The sequence below is a fragment of the Numida meleagris genome, chromosome 8, assembly GCF_002078875.1.
Source record: "Numida meleagris isolate 19003 breed g44 Domestic line chromosome 8, NumMel1.0, whole genome shotgun sequence".
In the NCBI taxonomy this organism is placed as follows: Eukaryota; Metazoa; Chordata; class Aves; order Galliformes; family Numididae; genus Numida; species Numida meleagris.
Window position 1 is genome coordinate 8,912,326 of NC_034416.1, and position 18,196 is coordinate 8,930,521.

An 18,196-nucleotide genomic window follows, 5' to 3' on the forward strand; every position below is an offset into this window, starting at 1 on the left:
AATATTTCTAGCAGCTTCAGCTCTGGGCCAGGACCCATAAACAAAACTTCAAGTCTTGTCTTCTCCCACCGCAGATATGGAAACTAGCTGGCTCAAACTCTGTATTTTACTGCTGTTCTATATATGACCTGATGGCTGACCCTGGTTGCGTGCAAATGCTTTCAGCCAGTTTTTGAACTACTGTCTTATCAAAATACTATTTTTATTTCCAAATTAAGCACTCTCATGCTTTAGCATCTTCTTAAGGACATACACACAGATTAAATGCAGATTAAATTCACAGTCTACATGCATATGGCTTATAATTTAACTGCTGTCACATGTAAATACTTTCTCAGTAAATAAGCTTTAGAATTAAATAAACAGTAAACAATTTTTCACTCAAATTTAATCTTATGAGTCTTAAGATCTCACCACAATTCAGAAAGTTATTTAAAATCTATGCTAGGAAAATACTCAACAATAATATATTGGAATAATTTAAAATATTGCTTTACTGTAAATGTAGTTCAGCATGTACAAGCGACACCTGACACTAGTTATAAATCATGCAAAGGCTGAGACAGTATTGATGGGAACAACTGAGGAGAATTTATGAATAACAGCACAGGAACTGGAAATATCAACTGATCTAGCACTATTAATATGAGAAAATGCATTAACTTTTGCTAATATATTTTTGTCATAAAAAAACAGAAAGTTCTAAAGTCCTGAATACTAGTTTCAAAATGTAAAACTTAAAACTGAAACTTTTCTCTCTTCTATGTTTTCAAGCTGAGAAGAGGTAGCAAAGTCAAAAGTAACATTCCTGATAAAGATGGAGTTCCAGAAGATGTATACAGTTAGAATTACAAGTCATGAGTTAAAAAATGTTTGTATATATGTATATATACATACTGCAAATCCCAGAAGATTTCAGGTGCTTTTAGTTCTTTTCAGAATCAGGTTTGCAATAGAAAGCTTTTTTTCCCCTAAAAGTCACTGCATGCTTTCTGAATTTAACAGCACATCAATGTTTTATGACATATTTTAATCCCTGCTGGAAGCAGAGTATGTGTAAAAGGCTTTAAAAAAAAAAATGTCAGGCACTTGGTAAGAGCTTGTCAAAAGCTTATCTAAACTTGTAAATCCTTCGAGATTTCCCCCAAACCATACATTTTAACTCTATCTCACTGTGAGTACAAGCTTTTTGTGCACATACCATGAAAATACAAAGTATTAGTACTTAAAGGCCAATATTCAATCAATAACTTTGCATGAGATCCTTCCATTTCCCTTCAGTCATTAGATTTTTTGAGTGCTGGAGGCTTTTACAGTGTTCTGGGTCAGTGACAACCAGAGAAGTTAAAAATGCAAATAGGTGATGGACTGATAGCATTCTGTGCAAGCAATCCTAGCAAGAGTATTACACTACAAAGAGTGTACCATCACATAGTATTGCAAAGCTTCTAAAACAACCTGATAAAAATAAATAAGTATTCATAATTAACTGTAGCTGTAACAGAGAGCATTACTCAGGGAACTGCGTGGAGGGGGAGAGTGGGATGAAGCAACAAGCCTTGCCTGCAAAAATAAACAGACATGGGTACCAGAAGAAAACTGATTCTTAAGCCTTAAATTTGAAAGATGTACAATTTAGCAAAGTGTAAAAAGACTTGACAGGTCTGGTTCTGAAGTTAATGACATCACCTTCTGGGAGCCTTCAACCTACAGAGAATTTGAAGACATTATCTTAGGTGAAAAAATATTTTAATAGTTTTGCGTAGAGTCTATCTATATTTCTTTAGGTTGATTATAAAAGAAAGCACAACATTTTGGAGTTTGAAATGTGGACTACTGGGGCAACAATTAAAGTGGCTGGTAAGAGGCACAACCAGCGAGTACTAAGTTGGTTTCAGGAGCCACAGTCTACATAAGCTGATCTCTCCTCTTGCTTGTCTTAAAAATATTTTTTAACTATATATACGTATATGTATATATATACTTAACTATTTCATTTTATTTATGAAAACTTCAACTTTCAGCAACTGATATGATTCATCATGAGTTTTGTCTAGTAGTATCTTTATTTTCCTATAGTGCAATTTAATATATTTTTTACATGATTAAAGGGGATGGAATAGGACTAGAGAATACCATAATAGAACACTTACCACATGAAGAATTTTGTTTTCTGTTTCATACACTGTACAATCCTGTGGTAAAATAAAACAAACAGAAGAAAGAAAAGAATGCTTAATGCTGTCAGCTATGTCTTACAGTTGTACCCCAACACAAACTCTTCAGTTCTGTCATGTCCAGAAGGTCACTTCATAAAAGTAACCTGACTTTTCTTATGGCTCATTAACCTCTGGGATGATCTGTTCTTCCATTTATAGTAACGAAATTTTTGTGCTCAGTACTAGCAGTAAAATGCATGTAAAGCAGTGGGGACGGAGTCATGAAAATTAGAAAAAATTAAATGAATGTAATTAATCTGGCATGTCAGAAATTCACTGAAACTCAGAGCATGAGAGGCATTGCCCAACTCTGCACGGCAGAATGCATGCTAACTGTTGTACAAGTTGTGTGAGGCACAAACCATTGTGTCAGACCTACCAATAGGTAGGTTGTGCTACTATGAAGTGTCAGAAGGAGGAGTAAGCAGAAATTATTTTGACAAATACGATATTAAAGATGTTAAAGATGATGTGTTCCCTTTAGTGATTTGGTTCACTATTGCTTCAAGGCCCTAACTGTTTTTACTATCCATTTGGTACAAGAAACAGCCATGGTCCCATCTCTTTGCAGAATTTCAGTAACAGCTCTAGTTTTGGACTTTGGAGGGCACAAGTCACACCAGAAAGGGATAGTAAAAGACTCAGGTTTGCTCATGTTGCACACTGGTCCAGAGATATCCAGAGGGTTTCACTGCCTTACAGCTCCCAAAGTAGGCCTGAAAATATAATCCTAATTGACCTCTTTATATGCTTAAGGCTTGTAACTTTGAGAGCAGCCATTTTCCTATTTTAATTGTCAATTTAAGGGTAGTAACTCTTATCACTCCGTAACTTAAGACAACTTACTCACTTAACCCATATTTCTATCTAACAACATTACAGGCAGCCAGAATATTATTTACATTTCATGAACAAAAGCATAACATTTCCTAAAAGGTGTCTACTGCCTCTACTACTCTTTAAAGTTTGGAAGATTTCCTCAGAATGGTCCTCTATTGCAAGGTACAGCCATGGCAAGAGAGTGCTGAACCCTTTCCTATAGAAGAGAGTACAAGTGCTCTGAGAGAAAATGTAGTTTCTCCTGTCAGTAAGAACTCCAAACTGCCTTGCCAGGTCTCATAATATGTTTTATTAAAATTAAATTAAAAGGAACGCAACAAAAACACGAGTGTGCCAGGCAAAGCGAGATTAAAATAGAAATGCCTGGAATTCCCCCACAAAGCGGTCACCTCTGAGGCCATCTGCAGCCCTGTCGCTAGAGCTCTGGACCTGAACCTTCCATCACTGAAGGCTTTGTGGTGGGCACTGGCCTGTGACACCAACCTACTGTATCAAAGGGGTGCTTTTAGTGAATGAAATCTGAGGAGAAAATCTTTCTGAGGTGTCCCATCTTCCCATGTTGAAGCAGACTGACACACCGACTTCACAGCCTGCAGAGCCCAGTGAGCGAGGGAACGGACAGGCTGCGGGAGAGCTCACTGAGGACGTTGTTTATTTTCCTTAAATAGATTTTTAAGTAAATTTTACTTTCTGATATACCTAAAAGATCCTCTATCTTAAGTTCCCTTAAAGTTATCATCATTTTCTCTTTTCAGGATCAACACAATAGCAGTAGCAGTTAATTGCTTTAAACTTCCCATGAACTAACTCCAACATCCTCATCTCATTTGCTCTCAAAGTAGATTAGCTGCATGATCATCTTAGGCTGTGGTACTCTGCGAGATCCTTTGCAGCTGACTGGCAGCTCCCTGCTCTTCTTGTCCAGAAGCTCAAGCCCTTGGCTGTGTCCCATCCATGGAGGCCATGTACAGCTCTTGGCCTGCTTTTGTGGGGCACTGTGGTGAGAAGCCCATCCAAGGCTGCTGCAGGGCAGCTTTACCTGGGTGAGCCATGCAGCCTTGTGCACTGGTGCCTGGAGCACCAGTGGCTGCTTCACCCTCAACATTAAGCGTTTATTTTGGAGGACTGGCACTTTTGTAGAGGAATTAGTTTCTATGTGAAGACAGTTTTCAAAACAGTTTCAGATTGTGAGTGACAAGGAACACAGAGGAATTTATATTAGCATTTCATGGTGAAGTATCCTTTTGATGTTTCTGCTGTATTCATACTGTTATTTTCTTCAGCACACAAAAAAAGAATGCAATTAGTCAGTTTGGTTGGCAATGCCCAAGGCAGTTTTTCTTACATGTTTTACACACTTCAAACAGCATATCCACCATCTCCCTTTAACCCTCCAAGTACCAAGAGAAACACATGATCACAGGAGGGCTTATAGCTTGACTTCAGAGCTAATAGTCCTATCTAAATTATTCCTTTAATTTCTTTGCTAGAAAAACAATATGAGCTTAACTCTGAACAAGCTTAATTACTTCAGGTCAAATAATAGAAGACTTGTTTCGAGTAAAACTGAAATTTCACTGTTTTGTAGAGCAGAATTAATGTTAGCTATACTTAGGTTGCATATCCAAGATTACATTAGCATTAAAATTGTTAATGGTTTTGGGATTCCTTCCAAAACATATGCATAATGATATTTTTTTTTAATACATCAGACCAGTTTAACTGAGAGGTTAAAAGCGCTTGCAATATTATACTAAAAATTCTAAGATATGTAGGTCACAATATTCTTCTGATGTTTTTTTTTTTCCTGATACATAGAAATGCACTAGGGATCTCATTAAAAAAAAAAAAAAATCTTCCAGGATTAACATTTATAGAATTTTGATCTTTTTTTTTTAGAAAATAAATAATAGTTCTATTCTTTCTCCATCCTCCATACACAAAAAGATGTTAAAAATGTACTATTTTTCTTAGAGTTAAAAAAATAAAAATAAGTAGCAGAATTCTTTTTCTCCTCTGTAAAACAGTAAGGTACAGGAAATGTGAAATAATCATTGCTACAGTATCACATACAAGCCAGTTTCTGCACTATCCACAACATTCTGATTTTGAAAGCTATGACACCTTCACAACTCTGTTACAATAAAAGAGATTGTTTTTGAATATTGGTAAAGAAAAAAGATAGTAGGACTTGCACACAATCATGGTACATTCGTAATTTTAGTTTGCAATTCTGAAAGAGATTGCAAATACTACTGAAATTTGCAGATGCTGTAAAAACTTTGAACGGCCATTGGGCCCCAAAACCAAGATGCCTCAAAGATTTTGCAGCTTTCTACGTAATCCTATTCATTTACAATTTCTCTATTTATTTTAATGAAATGGAGATTTGTGAGGGATAAGAAGACTGAGTACAATAAAATATTAGGTATCTAAAATTTATCTCATTCATTATAAAAAAAGACTGAGAATGGTTTCTATTATTTATGCCAGTCACTTCATATTTTAGCCTACAGCTGAGACTACATTTTTTGTTAGGTGAGACAACTTTACTTTCACACATTAAGATCAATTTTCCTCAGATTTAGTAACAATAAAGCTGTCTCCCTCTGAAGGATATTGTTTTATCTACCCTTTTTGGTGCTAAGTTTAACATACTGTAAAAATATGAGATGGCTATTAAACAACCCAGATCTGAAAATAAGATAAGAAAAAGACAAAACTGGTCTTGATTTGTAACTGACCTTAAAAATGAACTAAACATTTTTCATTTTGGATTTTCCTGGAGGCTGTTCTCTAAGATACATTGTTTTTAAGTTGCCAAAAGGAAGATAGATTTTGGAATGAAGTGGTATTGAAGAAATGAAGAAATAAACCCAAACCCCAACTTACTGCTGGCAGAGAACTAAATTTCATTTGCCAAAAACAGTCAAAAGAATGGAAGAAATGGAGACCACAATTCAAAATTCTATGATTTTCACCTAGACCACTGGGAAAAATTAAACTCACACAAACAAAGTGCAATATCAGCTGAAGAGGGGAGTCAGAATCCAAAATTTTGTACTGTAGAGAAGTTCATTTTGCTTAGTCTGTAAATCAAAAATAACCTAGTGTTATAAACACTAAGAGAAAGCTTAATAAAGATACGTTAATAATTGAATGCCTACACAAGAATTTATAAGCAAAGGAGAAAAATATTGTTTGTTTTCTACTGCAATAATTCATAAAGGTCAAAAATTCTTAAAAAGAAAGAAAGTTGAGAATTAGAAATTAAGGATAATAGGGTAAAGGACATAGACATGTCAGCCTTGACTAGACAATGCAAATGCAAAATCTGGTAGATACTTGATTTTTTGCTTTTCTTTTATTTCTGCAAGAAATAATATGGAGGAAAAAGAGACTGCAGAACACTGCTACTTCAGAAAGCCTCTTAAATGAGTCTTATTACCACTCTACTCTTACTCTACCCTAAAAACTGCCAGAAGAAAATGGGCACGCAATCAAGCCCTTTCTACTCAAAGTAGGTCTAGTTTGCATACAGAAGTATACTGGATAATCTTTCTTCTTTCTTCCCCTTCACTTTTCAACTTTCTCTTTTGCTTCCTTCCAAGACAGTTATTTTCTGTTCTCTAACCCCTTCACATATTCCAGTAACAGTGTTTTGTCACATCAGAATTTTTATCCACTCACAAGAAGGGAAGCTCAGTGTAAAAATTTGCAAAACTAATTTACACTCAATCTTTCTGTGTATGACTTCCGCTACTAAAGGTGCAGACACTGAAGATAACAGTAGTGAGTATTGTTGTTTGTATAATACACAGAGCTACAGAACTAGATAAAAGTATTTGATGTACCTGTGCAATGTACTACATTACAGATCAGTAATGAAAATACTCTTATTTGCTTCATATTTCACTAGTTCGGTGTTATTAAGATTTCATGTTAATTACAAACAACTCTTACGTAACAGGCTCTATTTTGAGTGAAGAAGACATAGTACAGTTGCATCTTGATATAAATAAGAACTTGCCCCTGAAAGATTTTTGATTACACATATTTTAATCTGTAACAAGTTTTTTTTAGCATTTAACCTGTTTCTCACCTTGGCATTATTCTTCTGTGACAGTAAATAACTTAACATGAAATTGTCCACTCAAAAGAAAAGTGAATTATTTTTAACTACACACTATTCTTTGATCTATCCAGACACATGAGTATAGCCAAAATCTAAAATCTTCCCATCACTCTCACCAAAAGAAAATACAGAAGGAACAGAAAGGTAATATGCAAAAACAATTTTTTTCTGGTCAAGTAAAAGCTTAGCAATGCTTTTACTATTACAATTTTTGAGCAACAGTAAGGACTTGGAAACACTGGAAGATAACCACTCCTACCTGTTGTACAATGGTTGTTAGTTCCAGGCACAGTTGAACAATGTTGTTTTTTAGCAGTGAGTATTCTGTCACACTGACAAATGGAGACCTATGAGAAAGGAAGAATAGATTTACGTGACATTAAGGATATCTCACAATACTTATGATTAGTAAATTCATTTTCATAAAGGTAAATGTAAGCAGGTCAGCTACTTATTCTATGGTTTAATCAAGAAAAAAGAGTCCTGAAATAATGAATATACTTTTCAATAACACAGTCTTACTGTTTTTTTGGAGTCTTTAATGGCGTTTAGAAGATGTACGTAATACAGAGATCAGCTGTACACCACAAAAGTATGAATCACCTAATCACTACAATCTCCAGCAGCAAGCCACATAACTTGTAAAATATGACTATGAAACAAGAAACAATTTTGGCTGGAAAGAAGTGGATCTTGGCCAGAACACTAGAAGTTATTATTCTTAATGTCAGTGAAATATGAGCTTCCAAATAATTGTAAGCAGTCAAGATTTCCTTTGTATGATTCATTAAAAAGGCAGCATTACTAGTATGACAATGCTCTTCTGCAGCAGTTAGCACCTTAATTCAAAGAGGAAAATAATGCCTACTTAGTCACTAACAGCTTCCTGTGAACTGGGATTTTCTGCAGGCTTTCCACATTCTAACCAAATCTGACCCCATTTGAATTTATAAGAACTGACAAGGTCATAGCCCAAGAGAATATGAATGCTGGCATTAGGTTAGGAAGATGTCACCAGGATTATAAAATCTCATAAAGGAGGGTGATTCACTCTCACTGTGACTTCTAAGGTGCCATTTATACATTCAAGAGCATTCAGATTCCAGATAAGTCTCTCCATAGCTATAACTCTGGAAAAAATGGAAACAAAACAAATTCCATGATGCAATTTTATGTTTTGGGTTCTGTCTTCCCACAGTTAAAATTTTAACTGCATTTATCTAGACTGTTTAATTGAGACAGTGATGGAAGCAGGTGAAATAGTTTTAAACTAAAAGAGGGGAGTTTTAGATTAGATGTCAGGGTGAAATTTTTCTCTGAGTACGTAGTGAGGTGCTGGAACAGGCTGCCCAGAGAAGTCATGGATGTCCCATCCCCAGAGGTGTTCGAGGCCAGGTTGTATGAGGGCCTGGGCAGCCTGATGTAGTGCACAGTTTGGAGGTTGGCAATCCTGACTGTGGCAGGGGGATTGGAGCTAGACGATCAGATGATCTTTGAGGTCCCTTTCAATTCAAACTATTTTATGATTCTATGATCATTCTATGATTCCTTTCCAAACTTAAATTAAAATTAAGTAAATACTATCATTTATTTTCATATTCTTGTGAGTAGAAGGTCAAGAAAAAGTAAATTACCTGTCCAGCCAGGCTAATAAGTTCTTAGCAGCACCAATCAGGTCAACTACAGAGGTAAGAAAATCATTTGGCAGTCGTCTGGAGGCCCTGCCATCATAATGGCCACTCCTCCTTCTACCCGTTATAAAGTTCTGAAGATTTTTGGCCGAGGCATTCAGCTTGTGAGAGAGAGTTCTCAGGTTTTCGGTCTCCAAACCATAGTTCTGAGGGGAAAGAGGAAAATGCAATCAAGTGAAACAGGGTGTTGTAAGCTCTGTGAACAGAACCATGAGGCAAAACATCCTAACTGGTACTTGGCTGAAAGGGAACAAAACTTATGGATGTCTGGTGTTAGATTAAGCAACAGGCTCCTTTGTTTGAAACATACCTATAGTGCTACCAAGCACGGTGGTCTTTTTTGTCCTTCCACCCAGCCAATTCTCCACTTAGAGCCAGATAAGTACAAAGATTTCAGCTCAAATACTTTAAATATTTCACGCAGACACACACTGAAAGTCTCCAACTGAACTGAACCAAGATCTCTTGCTGCCACAACAGAATGTAGCATATGAAAGAACTTAATGAGCACTTAAAGTCAGCTTTCACCATATGAATTGATTGATCACTATTAGTTTCGACAATGTGTATGTTTTAGAGGATGACTGTTAATCAATATTGTATGTTAATTTTACTAACTAAACTTCTTCCTCAAAACAAAGAATAAAGAGCAGCAAGCAATGCACAATCTTGCTGGATGACGATATTGATATTTTGTACAAAGACTGAATGTTTCCAACAACAAAAAGAGAGAACACATTGAATGAGAACAAGCACATGAAATGGGATGTACAATCTGTTGGAAAATGTTGGAAAGTCAAACAAAATATAAACAAATGATAGGTGAAGTTGCTTTCTAAGTTTGGATCAGTTCTGATTGGTGCATGGGCCTGTGCCTTCTCTGCCAGATATTCTCCCTCTCAGATAATAACTGAAAAATAAATGAAGCTCTCTACCTCCAGCTTGGAGGACAAGGCATGGAAACACTTTGCTATCTTCTTAGCTCAAAGCAAAGAGCTTACTTTTAAAAATAATTGTAAACACCAGAGACAGAATTCAATTCAGTATTATGTACATACCATGCCTAAAGCATACCAGTCAGTCAATGAGGTTTGGAAGCATCACATAGAAGACTGAATTGTGAAGCAAATGAAAATTACATTGGCTTAGTTACAGACAAGAACAATTCTCTTAATCTTTTTTCCAAAACAAATATCATACAGTTAACAACAGTTTCACTGAAGTAAAACACTATTTTAGAAAAGTTTATATTTAAAAAGCATGTTGTATTTGATATTTGCATGCCATCTGTTTAATATTTGCAACTAATCTTTCTTTTATTAAAATACTGAATGAGTTCCCTCCCCTCTATTTTTCTGTCACTTCTACTCATGCCAAGATGATGACTAAGTGGATGTATTGGGATGTCTTTACCAGCTTGCAAACTGTACAAAGCAGTGTTCAGTTTTCCCTAAGGAAGAGCTTGATTTTGCATTCTCAACAACATTCTATAATGATGATAAATCAGATCCTCCTGCTTTTATTTCCAGTTCCATCCTTGGTTATCCCTGTGGTAACAAGCAGAAAATGTTTCTCCAAATAATTCATTATAGCATGAAAGCTCAGGAAACCTGTTAGTTTACTTTCGATAAAAGTTGAGTGGGAAAGGAAACAGCTTGACCAGTGAATCTATGAAATGTCAGTATACTTGCACCAGAGTAAAAGTCCAAATTTTGAAGAAGGTGGGCTGGATACTATCAGTGAAATCAACTGGAATGAATTCTACAGCCTTGACTCAAGACACTGGAAAACACAAAATGTGTTTGAGGAAATTCACCCAGTAAGCAGGTTTTTTCATCTTAAAGTTTACTAATTAGCATGCCAATGGTAACTTTAATTAATGTAATTATAACATTTTAAATGTAGAAAAGATAAAAAAATAAATAAAATATCCACAAAGATAATCAAAGATTAAAGGTAATTTTTCAGCGCAGTAAAAGTGCTGATGCAAGCTAGGAATTTAATTGAGGTTTGTTTAGTAAGGTACAATAAAAGGAAAAAGATAAAATATTATAAAAATGACAGTGAATCAACATGTCTGTAGAAGACAGACGTATTGCTCTAAATACAAGCTTCCCTCAAATCTACGATCTTCAAGTAAATGAAACAACCATGGACAACTATCAAATTGGAAAAAGAATGGTTAAAAATAGTCTTTGAATGTATCACCGCCAAACACCTCATCCTCATTTACTGCATTAAAAAGCTACTGAAGGAAGTTATGGCTCCCTTCATCCTTCCCAAGTCAGTAACCAAGGTGGAAGGAGAAAAAAGAGATGTCCCGGAAGTGACAAGAGCAAACAGGTGTTTGCACATTCAAATTTGAACTGAATTCATTATGATTCAGTGAATGTGCTTAAAAACAAAAGATGGAAAAGATGCTGTTTAAGAGAATCAGTAAATAGGTGGGTAGCCTTGTTCTGTATATATGACACTACAAGTATTTTGATCTCTTCTAATTCCCATAGGCATCTCATCTGCATGATGCCAACAGATCTCAAACCTGCCAAATTAAATCACTATCACAGCTATCATGTCAGACCTCAGTTTTCACAGCTACATATTCTACTCTCACTATTTTAAGTATGTACTGCTATTGTGAGAGATACTGTAGAAATAATGTTCTTGAGCCTGTCAAATTCTGACTCCTGGCAGGTGATTTTTCTCTTGCACAGTAAATTCTAGATATTAATCTGGCTTTAAAAAAAACAAAACAAAGAAATACCAACAAGGCCATAATCTCTAAAAGGTTTCAAGACAGTGCCATTAGCATAGGTAGAATTATTTCTTATAAAATAAACAAACAAACAAAAAAAACTAAGCCAAAAAAATCCAAACCAAATCAAGGTTTTCTCCATTCCCTGTTTGTATTTCATGATGCTTAAGGTTGTTACATAGTCTTCTTTTTTAATTTATTTATTGTTTACTCTATTAATCGCAGTGGACACACAGGTTTAGAAGAGGAATACTGATTACTGAAGTGACTCCAAGCAATGTGTCATTAGAAGAACTACATAGCCACACACTTTGTCAAATCACCTTAAAAACTTGGTCATAGGACAGCTTAGTGAGAACAAAGATCAGATGATCCCAACAAACTCCATGTCAGCAAATCAGGACTCACAGGTATATTGCAGAAAGTGTAACTGCTGTGAGAAAGTAAGAGCTAATGTTGAACACAAAATGTGAGTGGGAAATCTATGAGAAGTTTACTTCATCTTTTCCGTGTTCAAAGACTGAGTTATTTTTTATGTCCACTTAATATGGTACATGGCAGCGTTATTACCTTCACATAAAAAGTTACATGAAGATGATCTGATTTGCTCAATGATAGAAAGATTCAATAGTACATTTTAGTTCAGCAATTCCTGGTGGCAAATCAAGCATCTTTTATGAAGCTTACCACGTGAGGCATTCAAAACACCACAAGTTAAATATTGAGCTGCACTCACATTGGCAGGTGGCATACATAAGGTCAAGAATCCTCACAATTTATCAGTGCAGTCCAGCTGTGATGGCTGCAGCTGCCAGGTCTCAGTTCCAGACAGCATCAGCAACAGCTCAGGACCATTAACAAACTCATAGAGATGTGTCTTTGCCCCCTTGGGTGCTACTCTGCCCCTAACATCACAACAGGCTCAGCACAACAGACTGCTCCTGTCCCAATCTGTCCCAACAACAGCACATCTGGATTCACTACATGCTCCACTCCTTCTCATGGCCCAGTTTCTCAGTTGCTTTAAACTGACGTATCTGTGAACTGCCATAGGAAGATGCTGCTGTGCCCTCTTCTCAAGTCCCAGCAGTGATGGATAGTGAGCTGGATTGGGAATTTAATTCAAAAGATCCACTTCCAGCCACATCTTCCCACTACAAACTGACCAGACCCATTCTCAGATGGCACAAACTGACTTAAAGGTACTGTGGACTCACAACCACTGAAGCAGCTCTGCAGGGATGCTCTGCAGGGAAGCAGGGCTGCTCCCTCCAGGCTGCCCTGCTCCCCAGGACCACGTATCCCACCCACCTCCCTGGGCCACCCTGCCATGTGCTGGGCCCTCAGCTGACGAGGAAAGAAAATCCCAAAGCACAGTAATGGGAGACTGGAACCTCCGCTGGGGAAACACAACGCATGGGATCCCACAGCTCCTGGCTGTCTGCATCACTGTGCGTGCAGCTCCAGCAAGGGCCGTGGCCTTGCAATGGAAACCACAGCGTTCACAACTGTGTGTGTTCATTATTCAATATTGAGAAGAGGTAATCACAGCATAAAACCAAAACCGCACACTACGATTTTAGCATAAATTGTTTTGATATTTGAATACAGTGAGAAAAACAGGTGCAGTTTGGTAGAGTTTGTTGTTGCTCTTTTTAATTTTCTGGACATGTATTTTTAAAGGTTAAAACCCTAATAAAAACACAGTGCAAAGTTATTTTAAGATACTTTGATTTGTAAAGTTTCTTTGATTTCATCAGGTAGACCCTGCTCAGATTTTTTTTAACCATTCTGTTTATGATACAAATGAACACTGGTTACCAACCCAGCGGGAGCCCAGAGCCTGTCAGGCATTGTATCTCAGTCAGGCATGTCATTGTTTCCTCTTTAAGAAGCATTTGCAAGCTGAATCTTCTTTATGCAAATAGCAAATTGAAGGAGGTAAAATAATTTTTTTCAAGTAAATCACAGAGGACCTTCTCTTGAAATTATCTGAACAAATAAACGGGTTTTACTGTTGCGTTAGAATACTAAATTAAAAGTATATATAAAACATCCATTCCACAGAACATGACCTATTTTAAGTATTTATTATAGATTTGAGATAAAGTGCTAAAAGATCCAGACTGGTATTTTATGTGAACAGTCGTGACGTAAATTGAGCTGAAGGAAAGAATAAATTACACTCTGTAATTAGCATATTAAATTTGATAGTGTTCAAGATCTGCTGCAGTGGTTTGCAGGCAGAAGAAAATGATTTGACTTGCAGCCTGCTAAAAGTTACTGCTTTGGCGCAACTAGTGCTTACAGCATGCTAGGGTCTGCCACTTAATACCTGATGCATTGTACATATAACTATATAGTTAGTATATAGGTCGCTCTGAAAGCAATGCTCCTTATTTATTTCCATGGAAACTACAGCAGATACAAACAGATACAAAGAACACGAAAACACTATCTGATAGATACAAAACACTTTTTTTCAACACAGTCACCACCAGCAGTGAGGAACAAGGCCTGCGTGCCTTGCTCATACAAATCTGTACCAGTGGAGGTGACCACTGTTGCTGTCACCACTGCTGAAACACAGCACCCACTGGCTCACTGTGCTCACATCCACTGTTTGGTCTCATCAACATTCAGCAAGTGTCAGTGAATGCCAATGGGTGCCATTTTTTCTACATGGGGGAATTCAGTTCCCCCCCTTTGCTTCATACACCCTTCCACGTCAGACGCCATTCTGTCAGACTGCCCCTCTGCTGCCATCTGTCACATGACAACAACATGTAATGAAATATTTACAGGAAAGTTGAGCCTCTACTGCTGTCCCACCAGTATCTGCCTCTGCTGTCATGAGCAAACATCATAAAGTAGAAGACAATAATTTTAGAGCAGCCCTCACACACACCCAAAGGGAGAGATAAATATATACATATATATGCATATATACACATTGTACATATGGTTCTGGGGTTGTGAAGATAAGGACATGTTAGCTACCATCACTGGCTACCATTTGCTGATTGCCTATGTCTGATGGCTCAGAGCAGAGCTATTTTTTAACCAAAGACTGTCTGTATGTGACCTTGTAGCATGAGCGCTAGAAACCTCCTCTGTCTTGAATCAATACAAAAAAAACCCACTAGAGAACATGAGTCAGGATACAAATTCAGGTCTGGAGTCTGAATCCTAAAACTTAACACACTTCCTGAATGATAAAAATGGGGCAATGTTCATAATCAAATGCAAGTCTTGATGACACTTAATGAAAAGGTAAAAAAAAATTATAACACTGTTCTAGGAAATGTGTGTCAGCTGTAGCTCACACAGTGTCAGATTTGTCACTGCACAGTAGTATTTTAAATTGGGTAATGATCATGATCACATATTTGGTGAGCAAAGGAATAAGACATCTGAATAATAGGCAATTGAACCCAACATTACCTAATTCTCAGAACGTCTTATTACAAACCACCTCTTCTGCACAGTTTAACTTCTCTGTCTGGAGTAAATGTCTAGTGGAATTAGTGCTATAATAGCTTTTCCAGTTACTTTCTAGCAAGGAGATGCCGTAGTACACACTTACATGTATTGGCACACAAAATGATACCTGTTCTAAAATTATATTAGGATCATTTTCCCAAATTACAAAGGATATCTAGCTTACTAAATAGCATGTGCTTTGTTCTGAGCTATGGAAAGGAAAAATATAGGCCACCTCTGGATACTTGCTACTTAAACTAAACTATCGAATAATTTATACTTTTTGAAAGTACAGAAAATCCTAGCACATGCTGTTTCACCAGCTATAAATAAATTCCCCTATTGATAAAATACACATCCATGGCTGGAGACTGCAGTTCAAGAAGAATATTGTCTGAATTTGCCTCAGAATTTTCTTGGAAGATTTCATTCTAAATCTGTAAATTAACAACGATATAATAAAAACGATTCTTATTGCCTTCTTTGATAATATTTGACTATCAGTTTATTACGGCTGTTAAAATGCAGTAGTAAAATTTACTTTATGTACACAGAACACAATAATATTTCATAAAAGTATGAAATGCATTAATTTAACTATGGTAATACTATGCAAATATGTAACATCATAATACAAATTAGAATATATTATCTGAAACACCTCAATTCTTTCCTTGCATAGCTTTCCTCCCCCTGGTGCTCTCTTCCATTATAATTATCCTACCATTCTGGAGCAAATTGTGTCACAATTATTTCTTGCATCCCGAGTATATAATTTGGAACTTGTCGCAGTGCTTCTCAGCACTTCATATACCTTCCTACCATCTTGTAATAGATACATTAATTAAGAGTAAATATTTTAACCTTATTTAAAAATGCAACTTTTGCATTATATTTTAACCACCAGGGGAAGATTTATTGTTTCCATTGTCATTTATATGTATAATGTAATCAAGAATTATTAAGGTACAAGAGGATAGGACTAAAGATATTGCATTATCAGTCACTTTATACATTTTACTATTCACTTGGAACCATCTTCCAAAACACTGAAACAGACACTAGTCTATGACGTACAGTTTTATCACAAAAACATTGAAGAAGAAAACTTCTTTTAAGTAAAGGTTTTCCCTCGGAAGGGAAGTCTCATGTCTCATTTCATTTGGGAAGTGACACACCGTCATCTATACTGAGTTATTTCTGTGGAGGCAATGAACCTTCTCTTTCAGATCCAGGAGAGACTGAACCTTACCTGTGCTTAAAATAGCACTTTGGTTTATCTCAGAGAGCTGATGCTTTTACTCCTTTTTCTTTGAACTTCAGCACTGTGCCTCTGAGCAGTTCTTAACTGCTCTTTGCTGAACTTTAATTCACATTTTCTGCTCAACTCCATCTTCACCAGGGGTTTGGATCTAAACTCCCATCAAGTGAATTTGCATTAAAAAAAAAATTCTCCACTTTAAAACGTATTTAATATTTTCTCATATTTTTGAGCAAAACAGTCTCATAACCACACTGATGTAAAACTGTGACTGTACTACACCACCCATATATCATTTCTCTGTCAAGCTGACATCTGTGCATATTTAATAGCTTCAGTGTCAACCTTCAGAAAATATACTAGCAAGGAAATAAAGCTGTGGCAGCATTTCTGTTCTGATATGCACAAAAGCAAGACCCAGGAGGATGAAGGAAAGTTGGTCTATTTTGTGGCTTTGTACATCATAAGATAAATCGTTTCCAATTACTTTACTTCACTATTAAGGAAGACCTAACTGCATATGGCTTCAATTAAAACCCATATGTAAGCCAGACCTCTGTGTTGGCTTGACCTCTTCCATATGTGCTATGCAGAATATGCTGACTGGGGATTCAGTGATAAATAAACAAGACCAAACGATGACCCAGTAGATATTTCCTCCAAAAGCAAATTAGTCTGTGATCTGCTAACTTTTAAGTTGATCATCAACTCTTATTCGCAATAATCATAATTCCATGGAAGAACCAATTGGTCACTAATAGGAAGTCTTATTTTAACCTTCTTAAAGTACCTCTTGAAATGAATTATGAGTGCAAGACTACTGAGTATAAAACATGCAGTATGTTGTACAAAATTAGGATTTTGAACAGCAGTGAAACATTCAAAGTTCAAATAATGATTGACATGATTCCTTTTTGGAAATACTATGTCAGAACTGAGCAGCACACTCCCTGCATCTCCTTCCCACTGAGAATTTCTGTGCAACATAACATGCACTGAATCAGTATGGCTTGCAAATCAGGATCCTAAAGAAGAAAATAAATTACTGCTTTCTGCAAGGGAAAGAAAATTTTGCTATTGAAATGCATAAGCAATAAATAAAAACTGATCCTTTCCCATGTGAGAAGCTACAGTATTAGGAAAAAAAAATCATTTTAAAAGTTCCTAATACTGGTTATAAACAATTATTTAAAAGTCCACATAAATAGTAGTGTTACTATTTTACAGTAACTAAAGACTAAACATTACCAATGTGCTTCACATGGGCCATTATGAAGACAAGAATTTCTTCGATGTTTAAAACTTCAAGTACTTCACTGAGATTTTAGGTCATTTATTAAAAAAAAATGTTATATTTGCAAAATAATACTTTTTTCAATTAGGGAGGAAAAGCTAATCTCTTCCGGCAACAGTTCGTTGTTCTCCCTTTATGCTCAAAAAAAAATATCCTGTACCCCCTAAACCTAATATATTCTCCTTCTACTGTTTAATGTAATTACCTGGGTCTGAACTGATACTCCATTAGCTGTATCCAGTCAATGTACTTCAAATTCTAGCTTTAAGGTTTTGACCACCAGCATAAGTTACTGCAGTACTGGCAAACGAGTACTTTCAGTAATATAAGCTTAAGTTAGCAATTTCAACAGGTTAATTGATTTATTTATTACAATGTTCAATGAAGTAGTAGACAAATAATGTTATGTAGTAATTCACAAAATACATGCAGGTTTCTGACAGTAAGCATGAAGGCCTACTATGTTAGAAGTCTGGACTTCAGAAAAACTGTGTATTTCCCTCAATATAACCTATTTA

The 18,196-nt window shown here is 36.2% G+C and overlaps 1 protein-coding gene across 1 annotated transcript in view; it reads right to left on the bottom strand.

The window, feature by feature from the left end:
- The window catches only part of LOC110403333 (connector enhancer of kinase suppressor of ras 2-like), a 169,898-nt gene that overhangs the window by 81,253 nt on the left and 70,449 nt on the right, over window positions 1–18,196 (bottom strand). Inside the window, 3 exon segments of the mRNA XM_021406448.1 lie at window positions 2,154–2,195; window positions 7,454–7,583; window positions 8,829–9,031. Of these exon segments, the coding sequence (XP_021262123.1) occupies window positions 2,154–2,195; window positions 7,454–7,583; window positions 8,829–9,031 (375 nt within the window).